Source organism: Nicotiana tabacum, chromosome 18 (assembly GCF_000715075.1).
Source record: "Nicotiana tabacum cultivar K326 chromosome 18, ASM71507v2, whole genome shotgun sequence".
Classification (NCBI taxonomy): domain Eukaryota; kingdom Viridiplantae; phylum Streptophyta; class Magnoliopsida; order Solanales; family Solanaceae; genus Nicotiana; species Nicotiana tabacum.
In genome coordinates this window covers 91,910,266-91,922,330 of record NC_134097.1, presented here as the reverse complement: position 1 = coordinate 91,922,330, position 12,065 = coordinate 91,910,266, and the positions used below count along the sequence as shown (strand labels likewise).

The 12,065-nt window shown below is 37.4% G+C and overlaps 1 protein-coding gene across 1 annotated transcript; it reads left to right on the top strand.

Annotated features, from left to right (window-relative positions):
* On the top strand, positions 1–2,441 carry LOC107826639 (putative metal-nicotianamine transporter YSL7). The gene has a single exon (XM_016653639.2). It carries the CDS (start codon positions 272–274, stop codon positions 2,240–2,242), a length of 1,971 nt encoding a protein of 656 aa, XP_016509125.2. The 5' UTR covers positions 1–271; the 3' UTR covers positions 2,243–2,441.
* The last annotated feature ends 9,624 nt before the right edge of the window (positions 2,442–12,065 follow it).

Below are 12,065 nucleotides of genomic sequence, written 5' to 3'. Positions count from 1 at the left end.
TGGAATTACGTAGTAGGTTTAGGTTTAGGTTTAGGATTACTTCTTGGGAGTTAATTCACGAAAGACCCTAGAGACCTCTTCTAAACCATTTTGGTTTTGGTTCAAAGATAAGCCGTCCCTTGCAGCTATAAATATAACATTTACGTAGAAGAAGAAATCATCAAATATTACAAACCTTGATCTTTCTTTCTTTCTTTCAATCATATTTGAACGAACCCAAAGAAAGAAGAAGAAAAGAGTAGAGTACTCTGTGTGTGTGTGTGAATTAACAATGGACGTGGAAAGTGGAGATAATGAATCAACAGAATATGCATTCAAGGATAAAGAAGTACCACCGTGGAAGAAGCAAATAACGTTGAGGTCAATGGTGACTGGCTTGATCCTGAGCGTTGTGTTCAACTTCATTGTTTGCAAACTGAATCTCACGACTGGTGTTATCCCTTCTCTTAACGTGGCCGCGGGGCTCTTGGGGTTCGCCATGATTAGGTCATGGACGGCTGTTATCGAGAAGTTTGGAAAATTGAAGCAGCCTTTTACTAGGCAAGAGAATACCGTCATCCAGACGTGCGTTGTTGCTTCTTCTGGCATTGCTTTTAGCAGCGGGACAGCAAGTTATATGTTAGGAATGAGTCCATTCATAGCAGCTCAGGCTGATGCAGGAAATACCCCAAATAATACTATGAAGCTTGATATTAGTTGGATGCTTCCCTTTCTTCTTGTTGTCAGCTTTGCTGGTCTCTTCTCAATTGTGGCACTAAGAAAGTTGATGATTATCAAGTACAAGTTGACATATCCGAGTGGAACTGCGACTGCTTACCTTATCAACTGTTTCCACACTCCTAAAGGAGCAAAGCTGGCCAAGAAACAAGTTGGTTCCTTGTTCAAATCCTTTGGCTTCATCTTTATATCTGGGGCTGTTCAGTGGATATTTGCACGTGAAGATGGCTGCGGATTTGGTAGCTTGCCTACATTTGGTTTCAAAGCCTATGCCAAAAGGTTCTATTTTGATTTCTCCTCAACATATGTTGGAGTTGGTATGCTCTGCCCCTACATGGTCAATGTTTCGTTGCTAATTGGTGCCATTATATCATGGGCTATTATGTGGCCAATGATTGAAGCGAAGAAAGGCGACTGGTACTCTGACCACTTATCCGCATCAAGTCTTCATGGTATCCAAGGATATAGGGTATTTATCGCAATTGCCATGATGCTTGGAGATGGTCTATTCCATTTTGCTTACATGGTTGTCGTCACAGCCTTAAGTTTCAAAAAGAGGAAATCATCAGGAGAGGAAGATTATTCAGGTGAAGAGTCCTCAGAAGACTATGACACGAAGAGACAAAACGAGTACTTCTTGAAAGAAGAGATCCCCATCTGGGCAGCCATTGGCGGATACGTTGGTATTGCAGTCATATCTATCATTGTGGTGCCAATTATCTTCCACTCTCTCAAATGGTATCACATTCTCGTTGCCTATGTAATTGCTCCAGTTTTGGCCTTCTGCAATTCTTATGGAAGTGGCCTCACTGATTGGTCCTTGGCCTCAAATTACGGGAAAATTGCAATCCTTACATTTAGTTATTGGGTTGGTTTGCAAAACGGTGGAGTGATTGCTGGCCTTGCTTCATGTGGATTGGTGATGAGCATACTCGACACAGCTGCTGGCTTGATGGGAGATTTCAAGACTGGTTACTTAACGCTTACATCGCCGCGTTCCATGTTCTTTAGCCAAGTCATTGGAACTGCCATGGGCTGTGTGATAACACCACTAGTCTTCTGGATTTTCCACAGTGCCTATAAATTGGGTGATCCAGAAGGTTCATACCCTGCACCTTATGCATTGATGTATCGTGGAATCGCGCTACTTGGAGTGGAAGGTTTTGGAAGTCTTCCCAAGCATTGCCTCAGGCTCTCTATTTGGTTCTTTGTGACTGCTATTGTGATCAATATACTGACTCAGCTGCTGAAAAAATTCGAGACCAAGTATAGGATTTATCGGTTCGTCCCAAGTCCAATGTGCATGGCTATACCATTTTACCTTGGAGGGTACTTTGCCATTGACATGTGTATTGGGTCATTGATTCTATTCTTTTGGGAAAAGGTGAACAAGCAGCAAGCTAAAGATTTTGGACCTGCAGTGGCTTCTGGTCTCATATGTGGTGAATCCTTGTGGGGAATTCCAGCATCTGTTCTTGCTCTAGCTGGTGTCAAAGCTCCATTTTGCATGAAAGTTCATCACTGATTTTAGTCCCACATTCCTCCTCCTGATCATATAATCGTTGTACAAATTAAGCTTTTTTGTCTCCCTTTGTCTAAGTTTTTAGTCTTTTAGTTATTTTAGTCTTCTTCGCGTCACATGTTTTAAGTTGTCTGTTTTATTGTAGTAGTAGAATTAATACAAGTTGTATTTCTGTACTTGTCATTTGTTGGTACCAGCTACTAATGGATTATGATTTTAGTTAGTAACGTCAATGTATTGCGTCGTTTCTTTCTTCTTTTAATTAAGATTTTTCCTCCTGCAAAAAATGATCAGTGGTCTGGTTTTTAGCCATGTTGGTGACCATCAGAGAGTCTGATTCTAGTACTATTATATTGTTGACACACCAGTCAAATGCCTATTATTAAAGCTGGTCTTGCTTCTGCTTCAATATAATACTGCTGTTACACTGTACACGGCAAGTAAATGCCATAATAAAATTAATTGCATTGCAGAATAGTTGGAGAAATGTCCATCTTTAGTTGGATTCCAGATGATAAAATCTGGTAGATTCTAACTTCCTATCTCTATATTACCAATGTATTGGATTGGACTATATACGTTCTCTGGAACAAAGTCCCTAAGCGCGCTTGTGCTGTTAATAAACGACATTGGCCAAAAGTGTTATGGCCAGTTCTTATTTTTTTTTTTTTTTTTTTTTTGTAATTATGAATTTTCATTACCAGGAAAATATTTACAAATTGTTTCAAAACCTCTGAAGTTGGACATCAGCCCCAACTTCAGTATACTTCATTTTCTTCTAAGCAAACAAAGATAAAAGCTATACATTATGCTGTATCCTCTAATCCCTCTAGCTAGGGTAGTAATCTAGCTGCTTCAACACTTGCGCCAATTTCTTCCTCATTCTCCCTTATGTCTTGAATAATCTACCTCACTATAACTGCTGCTGGCCTTGTTTTCTATTGGAAAATTTTGCTATTCCTATCTAACCACGCATAGTACACACTACCTGCTAGGGCCATGCGATATATTTCTGCTCGGGCACTGTTGCCAGATGCATTTTTTTGAGCCCATTCATCTTCTTCTTTCCATCCCATAGCTTGTCTCTGAATTCCCTGCCAGTCGAGTATTTGTTGCCAGATGCTATCAAGATAGTGTATAACAAGATGAGAGACAAACATCCTAAAGTGCAATGGAGGAAACTGATCTGTAATAACCATGGTTGTCCTAAATGGTTGTTCATATTGTATTTGCCTATTTGTTACAATGGTGCTTTCGTCGAGAGTCGAACTCAAAGGCAATTAAAGGGGAAAAACATCCACTACTCCTATATGAAAGTTTTGTTGTTCTATATGCAAATTATCCTATTCTTAGTATTGAGATGATTGGTTGGGAGCTCCCCAGTCCCACTATTCTTGACCCAAACCTTGAGGACAATATTCTTTTTTAGAACGGAGGAATTGTTATGAATTCCATTGGCCAAAAGACTAAGGGCGTTGATAACGCCCAACTATGTCTTATAAAAAAGACTAAGCGGTCGTTGCAAATATAATCCGGTTTACAAGTCCGGAGTCGAATCCCACAGAGAACTAAGGTTTAGCTACAACTGTTCACTATCACCAAGAAGACAAGCTTGAGCAATTCCTAACTTATAGATATTAAGATTCTTGTATTTAACTAATTAACTAACAAATTAAAATAGTAAATTAACAACTACAGATACTAAGGGTTAGAGAAAAGATTAAGGAGCTCTAGAGTTATGATTTTTCCAATTGTCGGAATCCTTCCCGCTACGTTTTCTATAAATTTGCCTAAGTATTCTCTACCGATCATGAGCGCTCTGACTGTCGTAACTCTCTCCCGAGTAATTACCATAATTTTCTAGACATATTCTCCCGAATTACGCTAGCTGACATTAAGTATGACTCACTCGGATCGCACCCAAGGTTTCATTATCCCTAATCCCATCTTTAAACCCTTTGTATTGATCCCTCATATACGTTAGGAGTGACGTTGTTTAACAACTACCTAAATATGCACTCTCTCCCGAGTAATATACACTAAATAGGCACAGTCGATTGAGAGCTCTTCAACCAACCACAATAATAACGTAGTTGAACAAATAGAGAAAATACTACGGCAAAACTATATTAACGTAACAGGAAAATTATCCTCCAATAGGTTCCATCAAAACCCTTGATAACAAATTAGCTATTCATAATAGTATGAATAACTACAATACTAGAATTCATAACCAATAATACAAATAGGAAGATGGAATTGAAAAACTCGTAGAAGAATTCTCCGCCTTGCTCCTAGTGTGTTCTTGCCTATGTAGGTCTCAAGTGTGTCAAAACTTGATATCCCTCTCTGTCTCTCTAAAATCCGTCAAAAGTGACATTTTTAGGTCTATTTATTTGTTTAGGACAAGACTTCAATGTGTAGGCCAATCCTAGTCAAGCCGGAAAACAATTCAAACTCGGACTGGGCCTGGCCTTAGGCTTGGCGTTGCCTGGATAACGCCAGCCTAGGCCTGGTGGCTTTAAGCTGGCTTCGCCTAGATAACGCCAGCCTAGGCCTGGCTTTAAGCTGGCTTCGCCTGGATAACGCCTGGCTAGGCCTGGCTTTAAGCTGGCCTCCCCTGGATAATGCCTGATCGAGCTGGCTTTTGCTAGACATCTCCTTTTCACCGTTCTCGATCGCACTTTCGATGTTTAAGCATCCCTTTAGCTCTACTTTCATTTACGATGCACCTACACGTAAAATAGCCTCCATTACGCTCAAACAAAGTGTATTTTAACATTAAAGCATGTAAAATGCAAAGCATATAATATGCAAAAACCATGAATTATAGCCACACATCAATACCCCACACTTAAATATTTGCTCGTCCTCAAGCAATCAAGCTACACTTATGGACACAACCTATTAAACAATTCCCTTAATTTATTATACTAAGAATCTTTAAAATAGACTAAGCATAAGGGTGTAACATCTTCACCTCAAGATTTGACTCACAAGTACCATGTGTTATTCACCACTCAGCCACTTACTCTAACATAGAGGTCAATGACATTACCTTTTCATCATGAATCACGTTCCCTCACAAAAAAAGAATAGTTCCACATACAATAAAATTTAAGAACATTTAGGAACTCAAGATAGAAAGAATTCACTCACTCTCAGAAATAACATTCATATGCTCAAAAGATGCACCATAGGCTTGCCCGTAGTGTACTACTCTACTAATCGTGCCCATTTAGTCTAGGATCAAGTAGGACATTAATTGATTGTAATGTAGGCTACGGGTCGAGTAGGATACATTTGGATATAAGAGTGACTACACCTCCCTAAGAACTTTAATACATATACTTTAACATTCAAACCCCATACTTATGTCAAACCATGACTCCACCTTCACATCAATGTACATCAACTCCTCAGTTGTTTAAGCACAATTATATCAAGAGTTACCACTTATCAATGAATATCTGCACACAATACAACTATTTTTTTCTTTTTTCAATTCAAGTAGCTCTTGCTCTTTCAAATAAGTGCACCTTTCTCCTTATTTCATTAGTTCCACTCAAAAGCCAAACTAGCTACCCCACACTTTAACTTTTACATAAATCATCACAATTCAAGTGCTCATGAGAGGTTAAAAGGTTCAAGTAGATGGTTAATTCAAACAATTGGGTAAGGCTGTAATGTGGTTGCCAAAAAAAAGGATTACAGACTCAAAGGAGTTAACTACGATACATAATAATTAAGCGGGTAAAATATACATATCTGGCTCAACAAAAAAACGCATATATTACTTCCAAGACTGAATAAAACTACTATTTCGCTTTGCAAACACACGGGGCAAGTTCTAGGCATCAAATGCAATGCACAAAATAACACCCAAACCTCACACACACATGACACATAACTCACTCAGAGTTGGATTCATCAAGACACTCTAGTCAAAGCAGTTAAACAAATTAAGGTCATATAATTTAAGGCACTTTTACAAGAGTCAAAAACTGAGCTTAAACGTCACAACCAAAGTACTCACTATTCTCAAAGCATAACAAAATCAAGAGATATCGTTGCAGTTCAATTCATCTCACACTAGCTCCTACTACCTAAAAAAACTAACTATGCTCGGTTCAAACAAAACCCTTGAAAAAGAATCGTGGCACAAAGAAAAACCAAGGGGGAATTACTACACTACCTACAAAGAAAATCTTTTAATCCTTTTTTTAGACTTAAATCCCTCAAGAAAATTGTCTAGGATATTCATCGTTGGGAAAAATCCAATCTTTTTTTTTCATTTTTCTAAAAGATAAAAAATATTCAATTAAACTAACACAACTAAAATAGCATAGAAAGTCACCCAGACAATCTCCTCACCCTATACTTAAAATTGTGCATTGTCCCCAATGCACACCATACTAATAAGAGGGTAAAAGAAAATCCCTGGTAGGCCAAAAGCCGAAGCACTAACAGCTCATAGGGTACTCAGACTTCTCCCAGGCTTGATCCTTCGTCCGGGTACCTCACACTTAGTTCCAACCATCTGGTTTACTATTCCATCCTTCCAATAGCTTTGCTTTCCATGCTCCTAGAAAATAAAAAATCGACACTACAAAAATAATACAATAATAAAAATAATATTATAATAATAAAAATAAAAAAATAAAAGAAAGCAGTAAAGCCGGGTTGCCTCCCAAAAAGCGCTTGATTTAACGTCGCGGCACGACGTGAATCACTTTCTGCCTCCATTTTGGACTTATGAATTGGACCCCAAGTTTTGCTTCTGCTCTATGATCATGCTCCTGGGGTGGTAGAACGAATCTGACTGGCCCAATAAAACAATGTAGTATTCTGCACTTCTTGGCCTTTGGATGAGATGTGTATTCCCGACTTTCTAGCACGAAGAATTCCAGAATGTGGGCATCTTGTTCCTTACTCCTTGACTCCTCAAGTTTCTCGGACGACTCTATTTCCATATCATCATCCAAACGCAATGTGAAAAAAATGTTTGAAGTATGGACCAAAGCGCTCAACTACATAAACATTGGGATTGTCAACATCCTCAACACTAAGGACACTAGAGTCAACTAAATATGTATCCCCAATATCCTTGGTTGATTATAGTATCTCTTCTACAACATCGGCATCCTCAAAATCTAGTTCGATTTATTGTTGGTGTTCTACTCTGGCCTTCTCCTCTAGCTCATCCCCGTATTTTTTTAAATCCTCCAGTGTAATGGCAATTTCTACAGCCAATTCATACTCATACTGGCTGCTATCCACAATGTCAACTTGTTGCGCTTTACAAGGTTCAATTAATTTATTCGCTTGAGCCTCTAAGTTGTGAATAGTTGCCTTTTGCCTTTGTATCTGCCGTGGTTTCTCATCATATTGTTCCATATGACACTTTAATATATCTTTGACTTCCTTTAAGTCAGCTTCCCTAGGTTCTTTGTTCCTGTTATCCTCACAAGAAAAAGTAGAACCATCATAGTAAGGGGTTGGGGAAAGATAAGAAATATAAGCACAACCATGAAAGTGACCATCTTGACCACCACATATATCACACACATTCCGCACATAAGATTGAGTTGGTGTACATAACTCGCTCTCGGGAATATTTTGATAATTTTGCCCTGGGTGATTTCCTCCATGATATGCATAAGGAGGATCAAAAGTAGAATTCCCAACATCAAAACTCTCATAATTCCAAGATTCCATGTTTCTCAAGTCAAAAATAAAAAATAAACAAACAATAATCAAATACAAGAAAATAAAAATAAAAGTTCAAACTTGCAACCTAGAAATATGAGCACCTACAACTATACAGTTAGTTCCCCGTCAACGACGCCAAAATTTGATCACGCCAACTATGCCTTTTAAAAAGGACTAAGCGATCGTTGCAAATATAATCCGGTTTACAAGTCCGGAGTCGAATCCCACAGAGAACTAAGGTTTAGCTACAACTGTTCACTATCACCAATAAGACAAGCTTGAACAATTCCTAACTTATAGATATTAAGATTCTTGTGTTTAACTAATTAACTAACAAATTAAAATAGTAAATTAACAACTACAGATACTAAGGGTTAGAGAAAAGATTAAGGAGCTCTAGAGTTATGATTTTCCCAATTGTCGGAATCCTTCCCGCTATGTTTTCTATAAATTTGCCTAAGTATTCTCTACCGATCATGAGCGCTCTGACTGTCGTAACTCTCTCCCGAGTAATTACCACAATTTACTAGATATATTCTCCCAAATTACGCTAGTTGGCATTAAGTACGGCTCACTCGGATCGCACCCAAGGTTTCGTTATCCCTAATCCCACCTTTAAACCCTTTGTATTGATCCCTCATATACGTTAGGAGTGACGTTGTTTAACAACTACTTGAATATGCACTCTCTCACGAGTAATACACAATAAATAGGCATAGTCGATTAAGAGCTCTTCAACCAACCACAATAATAACGTAGTTGAACAAATAGAGAAAATACTACGGCAAAACTATATTAACGTAACAGGAAAATCATCCTCCAATAGGTTCCATCAAAACCTTAGATAACAAATTAGCTATTCATAATAGTATGCATAACTACAATACTAGAATTCATAACTAATAATACAAATAGGAAGATGGAATTGAAAAACTCGTAGAAGAATTCTCCGCCTTGCTCCTAGTGTGTTCTTGCCTATGTAGGTCTCAAGTGTGTCAAAACTCGATATCTCTCTCCATCTCTCTAAAATTTGTCAAAAATGACGTTTTTAGGTCTATTTATATGTTTAGTACAAGACTTAAACGTGTAAGCCAACTCCTAGTCAAGCCGGAAAATAATTAAAACCTTCAAAACTCGAACTGGGCCTGGCCTTAGGCCTGGCATCGCCTGGATAACGCCAGCCTAGGCATGGCTTTAAGCTGGCTTCGCCTAGATAATGCCATCCTAGGCCTGGCTTTAAGATGGCTTCACCTGGATAACGCCTGGTTAGGCCTGGATTTAAGCTGGCTTCGCCTGGATAAAGCTTGGTCGAGCTAGCTTTTGCCCGACTTCTCCTTTTCACCGTTCTCGAGCGCACTTTTGACGTTTAAGCATCCATTTAGCTCTACTTTCAGTTCTGATGCACCTATACATAAAATAGTCTCCATTACGCTCAAACAGAGTGTATTTTAATATTAAAGCATGTAAAACACAAAGCATATAATGTGCAAAAACCATGAATTATAGCTACACATCAGGCGTGTTTAAAATATTTGAGAACTTTGTGTGGAACCGGGGCAAGGGAGTCCATGTGCAACATGAGCAATTAAAAAGGGAATCAAGTGTTGCAGAAGGGCTATGCAAATTATGTTGAAGCTTCGGCTCACTCTGAAATTCTCACCTCCTTTTCTTGAGTGTTCGTATCCTCTCATCTCCATTATCTAAGTCCGAGCTTCTCATCACCATTCTTATCTTTATCTTTAGTTACTTGTTATTTCAGTTATTTCTATTTGTAATTTAGTAGTTTGAGTGTTGCAATTACTATATATCCCAAAGTTGTAATCGTGTTCTAGTTCTTATTAATATAGCGGGGAGTTTGTTTATTTGCTACATGCGTGCAAATTCCACTTTCCATTATATATGAACTCCTGAAAGTACAACTACTATATAACAATAACACTAACAATAAATCTAGTGCAATCCTACACGTAGGGTCTGAGGAAGGTAATGTACGCAAACCTTACCCTTACCTTATGAAGAAAGAAATGTTAAATTCTTATAGACTCCCAGCTCAAGAAAAGTGAAACAACTACTATATATTACCTTCATCGATCTTCTATAACATATTAGGTTCAACCTTGTCTCTTATCTGAAGCATTTCTTTCCAAGTATAAGAGTCTCCTGAAGCCCACTTCTTGATTTTTGGGATGAGATCTTATGCAATATTTGGCTCTTAGAAATTCAGACCAAAGTAAAAGTTGGGATCTAAATCTCCACCACCTTTTCTCTAAGATTAATTAGTAATGAGCTCATCTTTTTGAAGTCCAATTAGATTAGCTAGCCAAAATAAAGTTGAAATTAATTTTAATCCATGTTGGACTTAAACAATTCATCTTGATTTGAGTTTGGCATTTCTTGAATTTAGAAATTTATTCAAATTTAATATGGACTTTAATTTCATAATATCATATGTCTACAATACCATGTAGATAACACTTGAGTCTCACTATTCTTGTATGCAGAGTTAATTCTCGGAGAATAAGTCTCCAAAATTGTCACTTCTAAGGACTTCTCATGACAAAATAATTACACGGCTTTCCCACTCTGTTTTAAAAGATAGAATTGGGACTCACTTGGGGCTCACCTTGGGACGGAGCACTCGTAAAACGCCCCTAGACTCATGTTATTACAATTTTTAAATATTGGTTTGCAAATCAAATAAAGTATAATTATATATGCTTTTGTTCACAATGATCTGATCACTTTCTAGCATGTTTCTTGTAATTCGATAGTTACTCTGCACTCTAGTTTTGATAATTTTGTGCCTTAACTTGAAGCCACTTAATTAGTTAACCTTGAAACAGACTGAAAGTAGTCTTCCAGTCTAAGATGACCATGCACTACAAATATAGACAGCCCTGAGAAGTTAATATCATTAGAAAAATATTTAGGTCTTAATTGATCACGGGCGATGTACACAAATAGCCACTAATAGCACCTGTCTTTATTTTAAAGCCAGTATTTTAAATGTCTTTAGGCTTTAGCCACTGATTTAATAAACTTATATCTGACTGAACGAAAATACCCTTCTGCTATAACTTATACCTACGCTTTTATTAACAATCATCAGCAGCAGCAGCGCACATAACTACTTCACTGTGATCATCGAAATTGCAAAAGATTCTCTTCCGATTTCAAACTATAGAATTCAACCTTCTCGTCAAAAAATTGACATAAATTTATAGTAAATTATACTTTTATGTGTTTCTATTGATTTTTATTTCGACATAGTTATACTTTTTCCGATTTCTATTGATTTTTATACAGTAAATAGAAATTTGATTTTTTTTTGAATTTCTGGATTGATAAGGTTAAGGACATCGCGTCCTGTGATAATTCTATAAAAATTGAGCACATAATATTAAGGACATAGTGTCCTGATTTTGCAAATTGAATTGAAAAAGTTAAGGACACAATGTCCTTAACTTTGTTGTTGCTCTTCTGTATATTAAGGACATATTGCCATAGTTTTGCAAATTGTTTTGAAAAAGTTAAAGTCACTTGCTCCTGAAGTTTGAGTTTCAAGTTGAAAAGTTCAAGACACTTGGTCCTGAACTTTGACTTACATGTTCAATATTTAAGGACACTTGGTCCTTAACTTACAATTATACGTTAAAAAGTTAAGGACATGTAGTCCTTAACTTCAAGTTTCAAGTTCAATAGTTAAGGACACTTCGTCCTGAACTTTGACTTGCATGTTGAATAGTTAAGGACAATTGGTCCTTAACTTAGAGTTCCAAGTTAAAAAGTTAAGGACAAGGAGTCCTTAACTTCAAGTTTCAAGTTCAAAAGTTAAGGACACTTGGTCCTTAACTTTGGGTTTCAAGTTCAAAAGTTAAGGACAGGAATCCTTAAGTTTGACTTGCAGGTTCAAAAGTTAAGGACATACAGTCCTTAAGTTTGAATTACATGTTCAAAAGTTAAAGACATACAATCCTTAACTTTGAATTTCAAGTTCAGAAGTTAAGGACACTTGTTCCTTAACTTGGTCTTGAACTTACAGTACATGTTCTTAATTATACAAGGATTGCTCTATAAAATATGTCTTGAGATTCCGATTCTCTCGACTTGCAGG